The sequence below is a fragment of the Marmota monax genome, unplaced genomic scaffold, assembly GCF_021218885.2.
Source record: "Marmota monax isolate L192 unplaced genomic scaffold, Marmota_monax_Labrador192_F-V1.1 WCK01_AAM20220418_F8-fsc00004, whole genome shotgun sequence".
Lineage (NCBI taxonomy): Eukaryota > Metazoa > Chordata > Mammalia > Rodentia > Sciuridae > Marmota > Marmota monax.
In genome coordinates this window covers 31,738,052-31,759,608 of record NW_026692881.1, presented here as the reverse complement: position 1 = coordinate 31,759,608, position 21,557 = coordinate 31,738,052, and the positions used below count along the sequence as shown (strand labels likewise).

The window sequence follows — 21,557 nt, the reverse complement described above, 5'->3', positions numbered from 1 at the left end:
GGTGAATGAAATCCACCCTGTTTTAGAACCAGTGGGTCTTGGTTTTTTGAATGCTCCCAGAGTCTTATCTTTATTTCTGACACAGTTGAGGCAACATAATTTTTTCTCTTGTTTCCTGATACTTGAACATAAGAGAAAAGCCAGTGAAAAATCTGTTTGCAGTGGTAATGTGCTCACCGGAACACTCTGGGAAATATTTACTTATTCTTCACAACAAATATTTGGTGGAGCAACTGAGCCTTAAATAGTAGCTAGAACTCTGTGGTGGAGGTATGATTGTCGCTGCATGAATGATAAATATTTCAGTTCAATTCACATGCAGCACGGAGCTTCTCTTCCGGGCAGGCAGGTACACAGGAAGTGTAAGAAGCACTTCCGGCCTTTTAAGATCTTTTTTTGAAGAGACAGAAATAAAGAACTCTGGAAGGTAGTGTGTAATGAAGTTCAAACACATGTCGTGCCAAAGACAGATTCTCGTTTGAAGTCCTAAATGAAAAAATTAAGTCGCACCAAAGCTCTGCCAAGAAAAATGGCTAAGCCCTTACTTACTTTGGTAAGTGAGGAAACAATGACAGCAAAGGTTTTAAAGTCAGACAAGACAATCTTGGTCATCCCAGAGGCAGTAAATATCTCAGCAGCTCATCCTTATACAACCTGGTTTTGAACTCTGTCTTCTCTGCTCATTCATTTTGTGATCTTGGACAAATGTTTTAACTCTGAGCTTCCAATTCCAAATGAGGATAATAGCATGATGCAATTTACTTCTTTCAAAGCTTCGGTGAAGTGAGAGCACAAACATGACATTCTATTATTTTTCTCCAATTACTACTTTTCGTATTGTTTGGGTGGGGGGTGGTCTACATCTGTCAGTCAAGAATTAAAACCCTGGGGCTGGGGATGTGGTTCAAGTGGTAGCGCACTCGCCTAGCATACATGAGGCACTGGGTTCAATTCTCAGCACCACATAAAAACAAAATATATTGTGTCCACCTAAAGCTAAAAAATAAATATTAAAAAAAAGAATTAAAACCCTTATAATTGTTGTTCCTATGTTAACAGTTCTGAGATCAGAACTGTTGCTATTTGGGGGAGATCCAAAGAGAAGAGTGAGAAATATTTATAGCATGGCTGCATAATAAATGATATCGTGAATTAACCAATTTTCTCTCCCTATGTTCAGCAATAATGAGACCAAGAAAAATGGCCTGGATGTTCAGTACAGAAAAAGAGTTGTATCGGTAAGATAAGCTGTTCAATCAACAGCTCAAGACCAGCAACTTGCTAAAAGGATCCACTTCAAGACCCTATCCTTAATTTGTTTCTATTCAAAGTTCTCATGTCACAGACTGCCCAAATCTTCCTCCTTAAATCGCCCACCCAGGCCCCTGCTCCCTTTCCTAATATCTCCACTTTGAGGCCTTCATAAGGCTCTGGCAAGATGGTGTTCTCCCTTTATTGCAGTAGATCTAAGAAACTTCTCTTAGTTTGATCAGGTCTCCCTAGGGATTTTAAAGAGAATTAATGATCAAAACATCCCTTAAAAATATCTTTAGCAGGGTTCAAAATAGTCAAGGCACATGAAATTAAAATACATACCCATCTGTCTGACTTAAGAGTCAGTTTGTATTCTCTGTAAAGCGTTCGCTCAACCTCATCTCACCCAAGATGTGTGGTCCAAGAGACTTGGAATGGGGAGGCTGCTTCCCATCTCTTCAAACAGGAGTGAGATGCCTCTACCCTCCAACCCCTCTAAAGACCTGACACTTCCAGGAAGGGGGAAGGATGGGCTAAGTGGTCAGCAGTCAGCCGTGTGCAGGGACTCTGTCCTCCTGCTGCTCTGGCTGGTTGCACATGTCCTTTTCTTCACTGCTAAGAGGGCCCCTGTGTAGATGCAGATTTGGTTTTCTCTGCACGCAGCATCTCACTGGTGCCTCTGTTGTTGATATCCACCAGTTCTTGCTTCCAAAAGCCCTTGTTGGTGCAGGGTAGCACCAGTCTGCCTCCTCTTACAAACTCTGACCCCTTTATGGAGAGCCAGGGGGACCACTAAGAAAACGAGAATAACAACAAAACATGGCAGTGAGAAATCCAACACACTGCTAAAATAGGTGACATAAAGACCGTAACTGGTCATCTTCCGTCTTCCCCATTACATGCAGTCCATTGTGCAGGTGACACTGCGTTGGTAATTAAGGAGAAAAAAATGTGAAAATATTCTGAGTGTACTGTTTTTAAGTATATAAGAAAAGGTTCCCAAATATTTCTACTTCAAAGCTGAATACTTAGCTACTGGGATTTTGTTAAACTACAAACTAATGTAAAAGTATCAAGTCCTTTAAAATTCTAGTGAAGATGAATGAGGAAGGAAATGTTGAAAGCAGAGTGTTAGTCCATTTTGATTTTTGTTGTTGTTGTTGCCTCTTAATAACTTTCCTCTCTTAAAAATACTTGTTAAAAATCTACCCCTAAAAGTAGGTGCCTCATTGTTGATGTGGTTAGATTCTATTTAAGGTGTGAAATTAATATGTGCCAACACAAAAGGGGGATATTTCCCTTCACAGTTTCCATGGTGTGTCTCAAAGACTATTGCTATTTGGGGGAGATCCAAAGAGCAGAGTGAGAAATATTTATAGCATATGAGTATAATAAAAAATGTAATCATGAACTAACAATACATTAAACTGGTAGGACATAGTTTACATTAGATCATAGGAATGAATATCAAAAATACAGGCAATATTTTTGAAAAAACAACCAGCAGTGAAAAATTTACTTATAATACAAACCAGACACTCCAAAATAATTTGTGGTTTACTTAATTCTTACCGTTCATCCTATATTCTTTTGAATAAGCTGAAGGAAGGCACCCAAGTAACTACCTCAGCTGTTTTTGATTTTGATTCTGAATTTTCAGTGAGATGAAAACTCTAGTCCATATAACAAAAAGAGATGGCATGGCATTCTCAGAAATTTATATTTCCCCCCCACCCAATGTAGATATGTATTAAAAAGAAATGTATTATAATAAATTACTATATTTCCAAATTGTCTCATTATTTCTGGGCAAATAATAATTGCATATAAATTCTGAATAAAGGAATATCACATTGCATCTTATGTGCTCTGCAATATGCACTCATAGAAAATCATTATAGTAACAAAACCAGCTGCATGTAATAGAAAGCAAATGATTTACAATGTTACTATGAGAAACTACTTTATTTCATATTATCATAAAAAGAACAGAACTGAATATTTGCATGACAAACAGAAGAAACCAGAAATTCCAAATGCAACTCAGTGTTTTTTTTTTTTTAATTTAAATAGGTATTAATGCTGGAAGGTGATCTGAAAAGCCTTCTACTCTAGAGAATATTAGCAATTATAATTTGCAAAGTCATTATTAGTCCAACGATTGAAAGAAAAAAATCCACAAACATTAGTGGAATATAGAGAGAAATACTTGGAGTAATATGTGCTTCTATCATAAACATCTATGTTACAAGAGCTTACACTTAGTGATTTGAACACTTTATTTCATTTAACTGAGCAGTAGAATGCATTTTTGTTCTTAAACGAAGCTTGACTCTGAAATTTGAATCACATCAAAAGCCTTCAATGTCCGCATTTTAATATGTTTATATATTTATCAGTCATTGCATCTGCCTCCCAATAGCCCAGTCTGAGGTAGCTGGACCCCCCCTCCCCTCGTAGAAGAAATTCCTCTGTTGCCTCCAAGATCTGCTCCTCTCTCCACCCAGCTGCAGCCACGGGTCCTGAAGCTGGAGTCTCCAGGATAAGCCCTGCCTCAAGAAAAGTTGAGCTCGGCCCATGAAACTCTCTCTCAGGCGGGCAAATAAAGGTTGAAAGTCAATGCCACAAGGAGTTGTGGCAAGAAAAGGGAGCATTAAGATGAGGAGAACAACAGGAATAGGCACAATACAGAGGATCAAGTGACAGTGAGCAGACAGCTACAGGGAGAGGCAGAAAACCCAGAGGCATGCCAGGGTCCCTCATTCAACCCAGACATGAGCCCCAGCTGTCGAGGTACCCATATCCCAACTTCAGTCTCCAAGCTGGGTCACCAGGATTGGGCCCTAGGCTTAAATATGAAACATGTCTTCAATTTTGTGTCACATTTACCAATATAATAAAATTATTCTAAACAAATTAACGACTGTGAATCTCAGATTCCTGCAGCCAAAGAACCTGTAATTTATATGCATATGTATAAAATCAAACATATTAATTATATACAGCTTATATATAACATATTATAACATATTGTGTTATTATGTAATTATGTATTATATATTTATAAATTATATTTACAACATAGTAGCATACAACATTTTATATATTTGTAGTAATATATAATACTAAACATAAAGAAATTACATATAGTATATATTTATATGTTATATGCTATGTTTCTAAAATTATAGGTTCTAATATATATTGTTAGATCAGAGACAAGTCTGCAGACATAAATATTTATATCTAAAGTCAAAGATCCAAGTCTCCAATGAGTCCATCATAGTGGAGTTCTTTTTAGTGTTCATGCTTTTTTTAGAGAACCAACTAATTTGAGTTCCCTAATCAATTTGCTGATAGGTGCACTGGATTAATGTGAAATATATTTTAAACATAATTGAAAAAAATACGGTAAATGAGCAGAGTACACCAGCTTATAATGAATCCTCCTTTATTGGTGATATGTTTAAGGCCACACACTCAGGCAATAGATACGAAGTAAAACTATTTTCCTATTAGCCAACATAATCTCTATTTTGATTCCCCTATTTCTTCTCCTGTCAAAATTTATCCAGAAAAATGTCATATTTGAATCAATTCAAAGCTTTCAGGATTTGAAAGATACATATTAACAGAAATATAGTTTCAGAATTTCTCCCTCCCCATCCTCTCCAGGACAAAAATTATGAGTTAAGGGCAGGACTAGAGTTGAAGCCACTGGGAGAATCCCAGGCAGGTCTATAGCTGTTGGCATTTCCACTAGCATCTAGTTGTATGAAGTAATAGGTGGAGATCCCACCATGGTCTGTCCCTGATCCTTGGTCCTTCTACTCCAAATCTTCCTTGTCCCAACCTGGCAAAATCTTTAGGTTTACCAGCCCTCTCTGGATCACTTTCAGGGGAGATGAGCTTTTCAGAGGTTGTCTGGGGCCTCTTTGATGGCAGGAGGCTGGGGAGTGGAGTTGCTCAGACCTTCTCTGCTTAGCATCTGCTGTCTCCCCATCCTGCTTCTCTCCTGCTGCCATTGCTGCTCCAAGCCAACATGGTGCACGGAATTAGGAAACTCTGGGACTTTGCTCACTTTTGAGGTACACAGGACATCTAGTTTTGGATGCTCATATTCATTCTAGTTTATCATCAATTTGCCCAGGTCTCAGTTTTGACAAGGGGAGAGGAGAATGGAAGATCTTGGAGACAATTTACCTGTTCAGCCCTCCTATCTTTATTCCCCCACACCCAGTGAAATCTTTGCCTAGTCTAGCTCTTTCTTTTTTTTTTTTTTTTTTTTTTTTTTTTTTTTTTTAAATCATATGCCACATTTATTGATTGTAACCCCAAACCAGTCTTTCTGAAAACAGTTATATTTCATTTTACTGTTCTTACTTCCACTAAAGTAACATCACTGCACTGCAACATTAACTCTGCAAAATGAAGTTCCCAATGCATGTGTCTTGATTTTGATACCAAGTGATAGAAAACATTACATCATCCCATATGAAAACATATTCCTTAGACTCCTTGTTTCTTTGATCTCCTTTTGAAAGAGTTATAATCAAGGACTGTTTCAAAGGGTGATTCTTTCTCCTTTCACAAGTCGGCCTCGAAACATCCAAATATCCTTAAAGTTTAAGCCACTTTCAGTTCCATACAATCTGTCTGCTATTCCCAAAACTTCTTTCTCGATATTTTCTTGAACGGTGCCCTTCACGTCAATGTAGTGGCAATCAGCGCTGGCGAAATGGCAGGAAATTGCTTTCCGGAATCCTTGAGTTTGGTTCCGACCAGATCCATGGATGAGCAAAGGGTGAAAGAAAACGGTGTCTCCCTTCTCCATCACAAGGTGCACTCGGGCATGGTCTTTGTCATAGTCCTGGATCCCATGGTACATGCTGTTAACTCCACCCTCCCACTGGGGGTAGTCATGCGGCATCAGGGGAAGTTTGTGGGTGCCTGGGAGGACAGCCAGACAGCCGTTGTTCTGGTCAATGTGCTCCATGGCGGTCCAAGCACACACAATGCGATTGCTGGGCCTGAAGGGGAAATAGTGCAGATCCTGGTGCAACGGGTGCCGGGAAGTCTTCTTGCCAGTATCTGGAGGTTTGTTTATCAGCATTGTATGCATCGCCATGATATTGGGTCCAGTGAAGCACTCCACATACTTCAGAATCTCTGGGAGAGTGCAGAATCTAAAGAGCTCCTTATCTTCCTGAAAATCTTGGATCTTCGAGATTATTTTCTCACTTGGACTATATTCTGATTTCGCAATGGACACATCTCTCATTATCATCAGTCCTACTGGTTTCGACTCCTGTCTGCAGATCTTTTCAAATTCAACCCTAAAGCGTTGAATATCAGCAGCAGATACTAGATTTTTAATAACAAGAAATCCATTTTCTTCATAAAATTTTCTCTGTTCCAGGCTTAGCACATTATTATCCAAAGTATACCACAGGGTCGGGCTACCTATACCACAGGGTCGGGCTACCTAGCTCTTTCATTAACTGCCTTCTTCCCAAATTCTTTATTTACTGCATAAATTGGCTTCTGTTATCTCTTCTCTTATTGTCTACTTTCAAGTGGGAAAGCTGAGAAGTGAGTCTTTGGTGTGTTTTTGGCTTCCCCTCTCTGAGCAGTTAGTCTGAATCTCCTACTTGCTGCCTGAAACTAGGAGCGTAGTCACAAGGGGATTGGCAATTACTAGGAATGAGAAACACATAAGTTATTATTAACCTTATAACCACATGAGCTTGTTAAGGCACGTTTTTCCAAGAAAGCACTAGGTTTGCACTTCCACAATACACTTATATTTAGCCTGTGTTAATACAGTCTATTCTTTTTGCTCTGCAATAGCCAGTCTTGGCCCATCACATGTATTTATCTATGGAGCTACCAGGTTCCTATTTGTCCTTCACAAGTGCCTTACCTGATAAAGTTGAGTCATATTTAATATAGTTTGAGTGATAGTAAACTAGAATTTTCTTATGTCTTAATCTGTTCCACTTGTATCATTTTAAGCAAACATTGATGCCAGAAGAAAAAGTGTGAGTGCTCATACATATACATATGTTATAAGCCTAAAATCATGATGAAATTTTTTATATTTGTAAAATTCTTTAGAGTTTACAAAAGGCTTTTACATACATTTTTTTGCTTTATATTCCAGCAAATATTCAAGGCAGATCACAGTGGTGTGTGAGCTGCGGGTACCCAATGTATTTCCACAAGGGACACTCTTTTAGCATTTTGTCCTTTGGTTTTGAGGGTTGAAGAGTTCAGGGCTGTCCTAGATGAGTCTTCTTCCCTGTATAAAGTTCGTTAATACATTTCAATTCCTCTGCCCTTTATGGATGCCAAACATTACAGTACAGGCTGCTGCTCATCTGAGTAGCAAAATTAGGTCAATTATTTTTCGCTTGTGTGTGCTTTCACTAAAGCAGTGTTAGGCCCTGACATCACGTCAAGAAAGCTCTGATAATGCTTAAAGCTCAATTGAAGTACAAGAATTGTTCAAAGAATATGGAGAATCTTTTGTCCAAGTGTCCTGCCACATCTTGATGTGAGCAGTGCCCAAAGAGAATCCTCTGTTTAATTTTGGTCATGCAGGTCATCCATGATACTCCAATTGCTAGAAAATGTTTATAATACAGGCTGGGAACCATCCTCCCTATATTATAATCTAAAGGTGTTCTGAAAATAACTTAATTCAGAAGATATAAAGATAAGCCAAAAATATTTGTGTTATCAGATATTCAGATAAAATAAGACATTGTTCAGGTTGATTGAACTTTGCTTTAGGAAAAATTGTTTAAAATTTGACCCTGAAACAAGAAGAGTTCCATCTATTCCCTCAAAGTGGTATTTCCCCCCTAGGCTTTACATCAATATATAAAATATAACAAGTAGGAAAACTTATAACAAATATAGCAAATACTTTAAAAGTTCTTTACTTTGTTTAACAAGATCAAATAGAAAGCACTAAATCTGCTGTAGTGGGGAGAAATTCCACCACCAAATGTTTTTGCCACCCCTGAACAGTTAAATGCTTTCCAAATGAACATTTATTCCATTTATTCTAGAAACATCATGTATTTCAGAATATCCCAGAAATATAATTCAATTGTTTACTATTTTTTTAAATCCTATTTTGGATTTTAACTATATATAAAAAATTAACAGGAGCTGGGGGTGGTGGCATCAACCTATAATCCCAGTGACCCAGTGTTGAGAGCCACAGCCAAAGGGGCCCCAGCAAACTTCCAGCTGCCAGCAAACTTCCAGCTGCTGGCTGATGATTGGCTCACAGCGGCCCCAGCAACATCTAGCTGATTGGCTCCTCGGCCCCAGCAACATCTAGCTGATTGGCTCCTCTGCGGTGATGCTCATTGGGCTGTTTCCCTGCCCTTTCAGACCACGGAGCTGCTCATTGGGGGACTTTTTTGGCTCCGCCCACGTGACCCAGCCAATCGGCCTCAAGAGCAGGAGGATTGTGGGAGGTGGAGAGAAGCTTGTGTGGGAGAGAGAGGCTTGTGGAAAGCCAGTGGTGGCAGTTGAGGCTCTGAGGGTTTTTCCTGAGAGGCTGTTTTGTTTGGCGTGCGTGGTTCTAAAAATAAAGTTAGTTTCTTTTGACAAGTGGCTCCTGATTGTGCCCAGCCAGACTGCGGCATTTGGTGGCCCGTACGGGGAGCGACTGAGGGTAAGTGAAACTGCTCGCCCCTGAGGGCAGGGCGAGAGGATGGGTAGCCATTTTAAGATTCCTCTTTTATTTTGCTTCACTTTTGTTTTAAGTTGCCTGTCCCTGGAGATGAGTGAGACGGAAGAAAAACCGCTCACATCTGAGGAAAAACTATTTACGTCTGAGGAACAGATAGGGAGAAAGGACGGATGCACATGTCAGGAGGATAGAAAGGCTAATGACTTTTTGTTGTTCCCTTTTTATTTCATTCTGTCTCGGTTTTGTTTGGCGTCATCTTGTTGGGTTGTATTATAGTAGAAATACGGGATCAGAAATTAGTAAAAAACAAACTGAAAGAGTGTTAAGTAAATTGTTAGAGGAAGGAGGCATCTCAGTAAAATCAAGAACAATCAGGGCATACGTTGATACAATACAAAAATGTAGCCCATGGCTTTTTAAGGAGGAGTTGTTAAATATATCACAATGGAACCATCATGGTGAAGATTTAAAAAGAATAGAAAAGAAAAGCCCAGGGACTCTGCCAGATGGCACATTGCCATTGTGGACATTCATATCTTGTTTGCTTAGTCCAAAGCCTTCAGTTCAGACAATGGTAGAGGAAGGAGAAGACATAATGATTCAAGTAAAAGAGAAGGTCTCTCAAGTTAGTCAGACAGAGGAAAAGATTCAAGTAAAAGAGAAGGCCTCTCAAGCTAGTCAGACAGAGAAAGAAAGTGTAAAACAGAAAAAGCCATCAGGGGGAAAGTTACATCAGGAGACTGCTACTAACACCTTTCTATCACCAGAGGGTGTAAGTGTCCAACCAACAGCACCACCTCTACAGGAGACTGCTACTAACACCTTTCTATCACCAGAGGGCGTAAGTGTCCAACCAACAGCGCCACCTCCATATGCTGGGAGGCCCCCAACCCCCGCAGTTGATAGTTGGGATCCTGAGACAAGATCTCAAATATTAACATGCCCTGTATTTGAGGCAGGAGGGCAGCGATTTTACCAAGTTTTAAATTTCAAAACAGTGAAGCAGCTAAAAGAGGCTGTAACAACTTATGGTCCTCAAGCACCCTTCACTGTAAGCATGGTTGAATCCATTAACAACTTGAACATGACGCCAGCAGATTGGGCTAATATGTGTAAAGCTGTGCTAAATGGAGGACAATACCTGTTATGGAAGGTTACCAATGAGGAATTTTGCAAGGAGACGGCTAGGCGAAATGCAGCAGCTGGTTATCCTCAGAGAAATCTAGATATGTTGTTAGGAAAGGGACCTTATGAGGATCAGCAGCAACAAATTGCATATGATCCTGGCGTATACGCACAAATTGCTGCAGATGCAATTAAGGCATGGAAGACTTTACAAGGACATGGAGGTTTACAAGGTCAATTATCTAAGGTAATACAAGGAGCTAATGAACCTTATGCTGAATTTGTAGATAGGCTTATTCAAACAGCTACCAGAGTTTTTTGGAATACAGAACAAGCAATGCCATTACTAAAACACCTGGCTTATGAGCAAGCGAATCGTTGGTGCAGAGATATCATTAGACCATGGAAACATGAAGATTTAAACACATATATTAAATTATGTAGAGACATTAATGAACAAGAGCAAGTCGTGGCAGCTGCAGTAAAACAGGCTTTAGATGCCAGAGACATTAATGAACAAGGGCAAATTGTGGCAGCTGCAGTAAAACAGGCTTTAGATGCCAGGCCAAAAGCATGCTACAATTGTGAACAAACAGGACATTTTAAAAGGAATTGCCCCATTGGAGGAGGGTTTAACAAAACTAGGTATCAAAGGAGTAGAATACCAGGTATTTGCCCACGATGCCGTAGAGGGAGACATTGGGCTAATGAATGCCGTTCTCAAACCACCATAGAGGGTATTCCATTATCAAAAAACGAACAAGGACCAGGTGTTTATCCACGATATCGTGGAGAAAGGCATCGGGCTCCATTGCCAAAAAATGGACAGGGGGGCCCAATGCTCCGGGGCCCAAAACCACAAATATACGGAGCACTGGAGGAACCCAGCAACCCCATCAGGGTAGTGCCCAGGACACATTGTCCATCAGATCCCTCATCAGACAAACCAGAGGGAGCGCAGGGTTGGACATCTGTGCCTCCGCCAGAGCAGTACTAACTCCAGAGATGGGAGTTCAAATCATTCCCACAGGGGTGAAAGGACCTCTTCCCAAAGGAACAGTAGGCTTATTATTGGGACGCAGCTCTTCTACTCTAAAAGGACTTATGATAAGTCCTGGGGTAATTGATCCCGATTATGAAGGTGAAATAAAAATTATAGCCAGTTCTCCAAAGGGTATATCAGTAATTTCACCAGGAGATAGAATAGCACAGTTACTAATAATACCCAGCCTACATGATAAATTTTCCAGTCGTACTGTAGAAAGAGGTTCCAAGGGATTAGGCTCCACAGGTGTAGATTGGGCTATGCTTTCTTTAAATTTAGATTCTCGCCCCATGCTAAAACTAAATATTCAAGGACATGAATTTAATGGGCTACTGGATACAGGTGCAGACCTTAGCATCATCTCTCGTCAAGAATGGCCAAAACATTGGCCATTACAACAAGCCACTCAAACGCTTCGAGGCCTAGGAGTGGCAACTAATCCCCATAGAAGTGCAATGGTATTAGATTGGAAGGATCCTGAAGGATGTGAAGGAACTATACAGCCATATGTATTGGATCATCTTCCTATAAATTTATGGGGACGAGGTGTCCTAGATCAATTAGGTTTGACATTAACAAATAACATCAACCAAAATGCACCCACTATTATGACTAGACAAGGTTTTAGGAAAGGAAAAAGATTAGAAAAACAAGAACAAGGTAGAGCAGCACCAATACAAATAGATCAAGGAACAGACAGACATGGGTTGGATTTTCAGAAAGGGCCACTGAGACAATAAAAATTACTTGGAAATCAGAAAGACCAGTATGGGTTCCTCAGTGGCCCCTGACTAAAGAAAAGATACAAGCAGCCCATGACCTGGTCAAACAACAATTAGCAGAAGGACATATACAACCTTCTGTATCTCCCCATAATACTCCCATTTTTGTCATCAAAAAGAAATCTGGTAAATGGAGATTATTGCAAGATTTAAGAGCCATTAATAATGAGATGGTTATTATGGGACCTGCTCAATCAGGGATTCCTCAGTTGTCTGCTTTGCCAAAAACCTGGTATGTTTTAGTTATAGATATTAAAGATTGTTTTTTTTCAATTCCAATTCATCCTGAGGATAGTCCACGTTTTGCATTTACTATCCCTGCACTGAATCATGAAGGTCCTGATCAGAGATATGAATGGAAAGTACTCCCTCAAGGGATGGCTAACAGCCCAACTATGTGTCAAATTTATGTTAACAAAGTAATCCAGCCACTTAGAAATCAAAATCCTGAACTACAAATATTTCACTATATGCATGATGTATTATTAGCACACAAAGATAAAAACACATTGCTAGAATGTTATGCCACACTTACAAACTTATTAAAAAATTATAATCTAGAGATAGCAATAGATAAAGTACAATTAAATTTTCCAATTAATTATTTAGGAGTTCTATTATCCTCAACCATGGTCCGTCCACCAAAAATTCAAATACGAGTAGATCAACTCAAATCACTTAATGACTTTCAAAAGTTATTAGGAGACATAAATTGGATAAGGCCTTATTTAGGTATACCAACAGGAGATTTGGGACCTTTATTTGATATCCTAAAAGGTCCATCAGATCCAAATTCACCCCGAATGTTAACGCCTGAAGCAAGAAAGGCATTAAAAATCATTGAAACATATATGGAAAATATGCATTTGGATAGAATTGATATAAGTTTGCCTTTATTATTTATTGTACTACCAACAAAAAATATTCCTACAGGAGTATTTTGGCAAGAAGGTCCATTATTATGGATACATTTATCTTATTCTCCTAACACTATTCTTACTAGGTATCCTGAGGCTGTAGGACAATTAATACTCAAAGGAATAAAAGCAGCAAAGGGAGTGTTTGGAATTTCTCCCAATAAAATTATTACTCCATATACTATGAATCAAATTGATGAGTTAGCTAATGAGTTAAATACTTGGGCAATAATCATGTGCAAATCTAATGTTTCATTTGATAACCACTTACCATCTAATCCTTTATTGTCTTTTTGGTCATTGCATCCTGTAATTTTTCCAAAAATGATAAGAAAAACACCTATCATGAATGCTCCAAATATATTCACTGATGGGTCAAATAATGGTACAGCAGTAGTAGTTACCCCTGATCAAACTTTTACATTTTTAGTACCCAAACAATCAGCTCAAAAGGTAGAGCTTAATGCAGTTTTACAAGCTTTTGTGATGTTTAAAGATTCTGTATTTAATTTATTTTCTGATAGTCAGTATGTAGTTAATGCTATAGTATCTCTTGAAGATGCTGGTAGGATTTCCCCTTCTTCTACTGTTTTCTCTTTGCTTTCCACTATACAAAGTCTAATCTGGGACAGAAAAGATGCATTCTTTATAGGACATATCAGGGCACATACAGGATTGCCTGGAGCCCTTAGTTTGGGCAATGATTTAGCAGATAAAACTACACATGTTCTATTTTGTTTTTTGAGCTCATACAGACCTAGGTTAATGTTTTGCTGAGCAGTTCTATTTTTTGACTATAGAGTTTTTAAACATTGCAATGGAGATTTCACCTGTAAAAAGTTATAAGGCCTTTACTATAATGTTATGTGTTGTATGTATTCTATTATGTGTGCACACTTGTGTTTTGTGTTATATGTTTGAATGTACGTATGTCCATATATCATATATGATGAGCGCTCATGATAAAATGGATCCAAATTTTTTTTTCACGTGATTTATATGGTTTAATTTAAATTGGGTAAACAACTGTTGAGGATTGTTTTAATATGTAAACAAAAAAGAAGGTTATCAGATCTGTTTGTTTACTTTCACCTTTCCTTTTCATTATATTTAATAATTCTCTTAAAGATAATGTAAATTGTTAAGAAAATTGTTTTCTTTTAGTGCCTTCTGTAATGTTACATAATTTTTTCTTTAGCCATTATTGCCAGAATTCCTATCTTCATCCCAGTGCCGGTGAAGACAATGTAAATTGTTAAGAAAATTGTTTTCTTTTAGTGCCTTCTGGAATGTTACATAATTTTTTCTTTAGCCATTATTGCCAGAATTCCTATCTTCATCCCAGTGCTGGTGAAGTCAAAGATAAAACCAATCTACAGCTTCTACAATAGCCATCACTGAACTGCTTGCAGAACTTGCCTGGACACATTGTGAGCTCACCTGTATGCATTGTGAACTATCTGTTGGTACAGCGAATTGTGGTACTGCTGGAGTATTTTTGCTGATGGTGTCACCAGTGGTACAATTTTTCAAAGGAGCCCTCAATTGGCTTAATGTCATGGCATTTTGCATCCTCCTCTACTAGTGATGGTCTAAAATTTGGGGGCCAACAGAGGTGAGGCAAAGAACCTCACCCCCCCACAGGTGCAAAGGCCTATCCACAAGTATGGCTGTATGCTGGACCGGTAGTCAGTGACAGGTATGATCCAATTGCAGTGGTACCAACCTAAGACAGGAGGCTGACGCCTAGAGGTCAGTTCATCCGATGACGGGTAAGGACCATATGTTGAATTGGACTGCCTAACAGGCACGGTCCCTAAGCCACATGCTTGTTGTTTAAACAGAGAGGGGGAGATGTTGAGAGCCACAGCCAAAGGGGCCCCAGCAAACTTCCAGCTGCCAGCAAACTTCCAGCTGCTGGCTGATGATTGGCTCACAGCGGCCCCAGCAACATCTAGCTGATTGGCTCCTCGGCCCCAGCAACATCTAGCTGATTGGCTCCTCTGCGGTGATGCTCATTGGGCTGTTTCCCTGCCCTTTCAGACCACGGAGCTGCTCATTGGGGGACTTTTTTGGCTCCGCCCACGTGACCCAGCCAATCGGCCTCAAGAGCAGGAGGATTGTGGGAGGTGGAGAGAAGCTTGTGTGGGAGAGAGAGGCTTGTGGAAAGCCGGTGGTGGCAGTTGAGGCTCTGAGGGTTTTTCCTGAGAGGCTGTTTTGTTTGGCGTGTGTGGTTCTAAAAATAAAGTTAGTTTCTTTTGACAAGTGGCTCCTGATTGTGCCCAGCCAGGAGGATTACAAGTTCAAGGCCAGCCTCAGCAACTTAGTGGGACCCTCAGCAACAAAGAGGGATCTTTTCTAAAAATTAATTAGTTAATTAATTAACCAATGTTCACAAAGTATAAAGATGATGAGATTCTAAAACTCTAATAATCATTTCTTTCAGCAACAAGATTCTCCTAAATTTCTGTAAGTACCAATGTTCTGGAAGATTTTAGAAAGCCTCATGATGGTAACACAATTAAAATTTGGAGGCAAATATCTAAGTATTCTCAAAAATTTTTATCTCAAGAACAATTATCTCTGCTTCTCAGTAAATATAATAAAAGGACTTTGAAAATTCTGAAGTTGGAAGGGCTTACTGAGGAATAGACAGATCAAGGCTTGCCAGGGCTATAGCTCTTCAGTTGGCAGAACTGGAATTAGAACTCAGGTCTATTGCACAAGTCCATGGGTTTTCCACCCTATTACCCACAAATTTCCCATGATTTCAGTGTCAGCTGTCATAAAAAGGTATAATTACCAATGCTACCTCCAAGTCCCTGCATGTGTACATAGGAGACATAAGTTACATGTTTATACTGCATTGCTTATGATAGTTGAAAAATTGGAAACAACTGTCCTTTGGAAGGACAAAAGATCAAATGGGGCTTAGTCATCTCATCAATTTGTGTTGTATGCATCAATGTGCATTGATTTTTTGAGGTGACAAAATTGCATAACATAATAGTATATCATGAAAAAAAGAATACAGACATCCACACAAAACATTCTTATGTACACATATATATTCTACTCCCTAAATTTTTACTCTCCTCAGCATGTTTTCACAGTTTTAAGAAGCTACAAATAATATGAACCTAGGTTATCTTTAGGGCTACAAGTAAAAAGTTTAAGGCTTTTCAAAAGACTAGCACTTACACGTAATTTCTTCCAAATCTTGAGCTGTTGGTGTCAATTTCCTCATGCAGGGCCTATTAATAAAAGTTATATTTATTTCCTCTGTGATCATTAATTACTTTCATTTGGTAGAGAGAACTGTTAGGACATCTTGAAGAATATTTTTTTTTCTTCCTGAATTAGAGGATCCTTCATTAATAAGTTACATAAAAAGGAAATCTACTTTAGTTTATTTTCCAAATTCAATTAGATAATTATAAGGCAATTTGCTTCTTTGTGCTGTGGATGTACTACATAGGATTATTAAATGTTAGACGATGCTTTGATGGCTGCTATTACAGACTTGTTTTACAGATGGCCCAGAGAAGAAAAATTACTTCCCCAAAGATACGATGTAGCTAGTAATAGACAGACCTGGGATTAAGATCCAGGCTGCTGACTCGAGCTCGCATACCATGTTGCTTCTCATGCATCACAGACTGCATCCATACACTGCCCAATCCCAGAAGACACATTCATCAGCCCAGTGATGAAAACAAAACAAAACAATTACCAAAATTTCCCAACTCTAGTTCATTGCCATTGTAACTTCAGATCATTTTGTCCAATACTTTTTTAGTTTGTGACTGATTCCGTGGTTCCGTTGATCTGCCTCCAGTGTAACTCTGCTGTGTATACATATATGAATTTTTTTTGAGACAGAGAGAATTTTTAAAATATTTATTTATTTATTTTTTAGTTTTTGGTGGACACAACATCTTTATTTTATTTTTATGTGGTGTTGAGGATCGAACCCAGCGCCCCACGCATGCCAGGCGAGCGGGCTACCGCTTGAGCCACATCCCCAGCCCCTGTGAATTTTATATACTTCTCAGTTGTACATGTATTTGAAGTGTGTGTATGTACCTGAAGGCTGAAGGCTGTAATGATACCTTGGGAGAGCTTCTTGCTGATGTTTTTACATCTCCATCTGGAAAAGAATTAATACCCATTACATAATGTGTATAAGAGCATTAGCACTCTTGACTCAGTGGGCTATTTAAATGTTGAGAGCATCATAATTGTCCTACAATAGATTTGCAGACCTGATTTTAGAGATGCTAATGTCCAAAGGGAATATCTTCCGCAATGCTTGGAGTAAGTTCCCTTCCGGGACGTCACTGAAAGGTGCAGCACTTAATAAATGTTTTCATCTGTGAAATCCTCTACTCCTAGGGAATAATGTTGACTATTTTAACTTTCTGGTAAAATCATCCTTATTCATTGCAGCAAGAATTGTAACAGTTTAAAATTAGAATTTTCAGCATTTTCCTCCCATAAAATGTTATTTTCCCAAGCCCTTGATTTTGGAATTGTACCAAACATTTCCGGACATATCATTAGTAATAGGATAACAATAAAAAAATGTGGCTCTCTTCAATTCTGGTATGTTGTCCTTATGCACGCAATCCTTTGTATCATTTTAAAGTTACTGTCCATGTCTATCTTAGTAAAATATTTTGGCAGAACCACTTTGATTCCAGATCTTATGTAATTGACATTATTTTTCATTATGAGTCAACCATATACTTGACCCAACTAACAAGTTTTTATTTTCTTAATATAATAAAATGAGAGAAACACTAGGAAATTTCTTCCCTTTTATAACATAATTCAAGATTCTTCTTAACTCATTTGTTTATTTGCTTTCCCCATGGGCAAAAATATGCTATTCTCTTGTTCTGCCTTAAAAATATTAAGTCATAATGTCTGATCTTGCCAGCAGTGAAATTGAATGATCTTGGCTCTATTCAAGTTTTAGGAAACTCAGAAAGAAATTTAGGTGCTACAGGAAGAAAGGTTAGCAATTCCATTTGGTTAGCTCTTGCCTTTAGAGTATTCTCTGAATTGTGTTGGAGTCTGTTATTGCGTTGCTGCGAACTACAGCTGCCAGCTTCTACCCCAGAGATGGCCATATTTCAGAGATGAGTGAAATGATACTTGTAAACAAGTTTATAATCATTAATAAAGCTTACCAAACAATTTAAGCTCTTTAGAAACACACATTCACTATTATAATTAATCATCTATTGTTTATTTAATTACAGCATTTAATAGAGACTTGAAGCCTTTAAAAATGCAATTTATAAAACTTTTAAACTTAATTAAATTGGATTTCATGATGCTTATTTTGCTTTTGTAAGTTTCAGGTGTCAAATTATTTCTCCCTAGAGATCCTGGTGAAATTCCACCACTGATGGTTCCAATGTACTCTTTAAAAATCCCTAAGAATATTTTTCTTTAAAGTTGACAACTGCCCACTCTGGGATCCAGATGCTATGCGCAATGCGATAATTCTGTTCTGCTTTCCACACATGGCCTTTTCATTCGCTCTCTCCCAGGGATGGAAAATTCTGCCTCGATTGGAGAAGTTTAAAATTTAGCCTGAAAACAATAAACACGATACCTTGCCCATTTGGGGGCCATTTTAAGTTGAAAAAAGTGCATTTACATCTATCATATTATTTTACTCTCTAAAATTGCATTTTTAGTCCTGTAATGGAAGAAAAGGCACTAAGTTATACAATAAATTGGCACACACACTGCATGCTAAGGTTTATGAAGGCTTTCCATGATATACAATGTAGTCTAAAAAACTTCCAAGAATTCCTTGGAAAGACATGAATAGAAATAAAGGCAGGACATAAAAAAAAAAAAAAACAAAAAAAAAAACTTTTTTTTTTTAATTGAGAACCAGAAGAGCAAAATGAGCCTTGAAACTATGTGCCATTGTATTAGGAAAAGTTCACCTATACTTCTTCCAGCCTCTTCTTCCCAAATTGGGTCGTGGCCTCCACACAGTCCAGGTAGTGCAGTTGGTGGTTAGTGTACAGGGGTAGATGCTTTCGGCTGGTCCCAACAGTCATGATGGGGTTTGAGACACTATGGAGACCTGTTCTACTTAAGTGAAAACCTAGGTTCAGGGAGGGGAAGTGTCTCAGCCAAAGTCTCATAGATTGATCGTGGTAAAGATCAGAACAGTATCAGGTCTTCTGATGCCAGTTCAGTGCCTCCTGAGGTCTTAATTAATGTCTGTGTTAGTTTTGACATCTTCTGTTTGCTTCCTTTCCCCCAAAGACTGGGTGGAGTATGTCCATTTTATTAAATTGATGGGATCTTCTCTTTTCAAAAAGGATTGATAAGAGGTTGGAGAAATTCTGTTTCCGACATTTAGAGGACCCATTCCATCTACTAGGGAACTCCAGCTGTGTCAGCGAGGGCAGATTTCCCCGCCCTCAAAGACTGAAACTGGGTCTCTCCCCAGCTCGGGCAGTCCCCAGGGCCTGGTGATTTCTCTCAGGAGTGGTTCCTATCCTGGACCTATCTGGTTCCTATCTCCAGGACCCTTCTGTCGGCCTTTGTGGTCCGTACCATGCAAGCACCAGCACTGGCCAGGCCCCAGCAGCACCGAGAACCTAGCGGGAGCGCTCAGGCACCGCATCCCTCGCCGCGCGCCCCGGTCTCCACGGCAACCAGGGAGGCGCCGACCCCTGACCCCGCGGCCCCGCCCGGCCCCGCCCCTCGCGTTCCCAGGATCAACATGGAGAAGGCGAACCCGGAAGTGCCGCCGCCGCCGCCCGCCCGGTGCTAGGAGCCGCTGGCCCGGCCAGGCCAGCCCCGCGCCCGCAGCCCTGCAGCTCGCGGCCCGCCCCGCGCCCCGCCGGCGCCGGGGCGTCCGCGTCCCCCGCCCCGTCCCACTCCGCCCTCGGGCGATCCGCCCCCGTCCGGGAGGAGGAGCCCAGGCGAGGGGGAGGAGGAGGGAGAGGTTTGCGAGAGGGAGCAAGGCCGCGCGAGCCGCCGGCGGTTCGTATTACCGGGGTTGGGAGGAGGAGCCGGGCCGGCCGGCGGGCGAGCGGGGCGGGCGGGAGGCGTGGGGAGGCGTAGGCGGCCTGGCCGCAGGAGGCAGGCGGGAGGCCTTGCGCGCCTCCCACCTCCACAGCCCCTGAGCGGCCAGGCCTCACCTGCCCGCAGGCCTCGGAGCTGCCGCCGCCCAGGGCCGTCCCCGGGCGGGCACCGGGGGACGGTGGCTACGCGAGTCGCGCGGGTCCGCGCGGAGGCCTGGACGGTGCGGCCAGGTGATGTGGGCCCCTGTGCTTCTCCAGAGGAAAGGGACCCCCAGAGCAGCCGTGCCCCCGGGCTTCCCCCGCGAGGCGCTCTGACATCTGCCCTAGGGTAGCTGGGCAGCCCGAGCCGGTCCGGCCGGGTCGAGTGTCCTTAGGATGCAGTGATTACGGAATTAGGCTCTCCCTACGGGAGGGGCACTCCCTGCGCTCCAGAACCCGGCGCAGAGAAAAAGGGCAGAATGATGCTGTCCGAGCAAGCCCAAAAGTGGTTTCCAACTCACGTGCAGGTCACAGTGCTCCAAGCCAAAGATCTGAAGCCCAAAGGCAAAAGTGGCACCAATGACACATACACTATAATTCAGCTGGGCAAGGAAAAGTACTCCACCTCTGTAGCTGAAAAAACCCTTGAGCCAGTCTGGAAGGAAGAGGCCTCCTTTGAGCTGCCTGGGTTGCTAATGCAGGGGAATCCAGAGAAATACATTCTTTTCCTCATAGTTATGCACAGGTCCCTGGTGGGTCTGGATAAATTTTTAGGGCAGGTGGCAATCAATCTCAATGACATCTTTGAGGACAAACAAAGAAGGAAAACAGAGTAAGTTTTGTAATTTATTTGAATTTGGGGGCACTTTACTTATTTATGAATTTTCTGATCCTGAAAATTACTTGAATGGGGGGGCATTGGTTTTTGGATTGAAATATGGCCAGTTTTAAGCACGCTATTTGCATGACTGTGAAGTAAAAATAGTCCTTGTAATGAAACAATTTTTAAATGGAGTGATTAATGACCCATTCTCTCTGTTAGAGGTAAATATCTATTATTGAATATTTTGATTGGATTTTAAGAATGTAAATATGACTTGAGAAAATCAACATTATTTTACTTTTTATAAGAAGCTTGGATCTCATTGTTGACCAACTAAAACTGATATAGGTGTAATTTATAATCTTTAAAAAACATTACAACTTTTCATGAAATGGAAAATCAGAAAATTAAATCTGCCAATGTAATGTTTGCATGTATGTTGAACTCTGTGGCTGTGGAAAGATGAATTATCAAATTTAAAACTCAGTGTTTAATTTGAGCATTATAAACACAGTTGTCTATTATTTTAGCCCAACCTCTTTTTAGGGTCATTACATCTTGATAGGGTATGAAGCTGTTAAAAGATAAAACACAGTTTTAAAAGTGCACACAAACCTCAATCCTGCACCCACTAATGTTTTCCTCTGAATTTGCATTATAGTAGAGTTGTTATTATATTACTTCAGAATTAGTTCTGCAAAACTAGTGTGTTTAGATCATATTAACGGCTATAAGATTACAGACAGTGATTAAATTCTTGTGATTTAGTGATTTAATGACTTCTTCAATAAAACATGGCCTTTTTAGTGTGACTTTCATGCTTGACTTAGATAAATTTCAATTTAAAAATTACAATA

The 21,557-nt window shown here is 40.2% G+C and overlaps 2 protein-coding genes across 3 annotated transcripts in view; one reads left to right on the top strand and one right to left on the bottom strand.

Moving 5' to 3' along the window:
- Window positions 1-5,560: 5,560 nt before the first annotated feature.
- Window positions 5,561-6,711, bottom strand: LOC124096395 (phytanoyl-CoA dioxygenase, peroxisomal). The gene has a single exon (XM_046450228.2). It carries the CDS (start codon window positions 6,539-6,541, stop codon window positions 5,819-5,821), a length of 723 nt encoding a protein of 240 aa, XP_046306184.1. The 5' UTR covers window positions 6,542-6,711; the 3' UTR covers window positions 5,561-5,818.
- Window positions 6,712-19,957: 13,246 nt separating this feature from the next.
- Window positions 19,958-21,557, top strand: part of Rab11fip2 (RAB11 family interacting protein 2) — a 37,506-nt gene continuing 35,906 nt past the window's right edge. Inside the window, exon 1 of one of the 2 annotated variants that reach the window (XM_046450137.2) lies at window positions 19,958-20,709. In XM_046450137.2, coding sequence (XP_046306093.1) covers window positions 20,357-20,709 — 353 coding nt within the window. In that variant the 5' untranslated portion in view covers window positions 19,958-20,356. The remainder of the gene's footprint in view (window positions 20,710-21,557) is intronic. The other variant, XM_046450136.2, reaches the window with a different exon arrangement.

What these genes read in the sequence shown, in the direction of transcription:
- LOC124096395 (XM_046450228.2), bottom strand. Translation starts at nt 6,541, where the DNA reads ATGATAATGAGAGATGTGTCCATTGCGAAATCAGAATATAGTCCAAGT.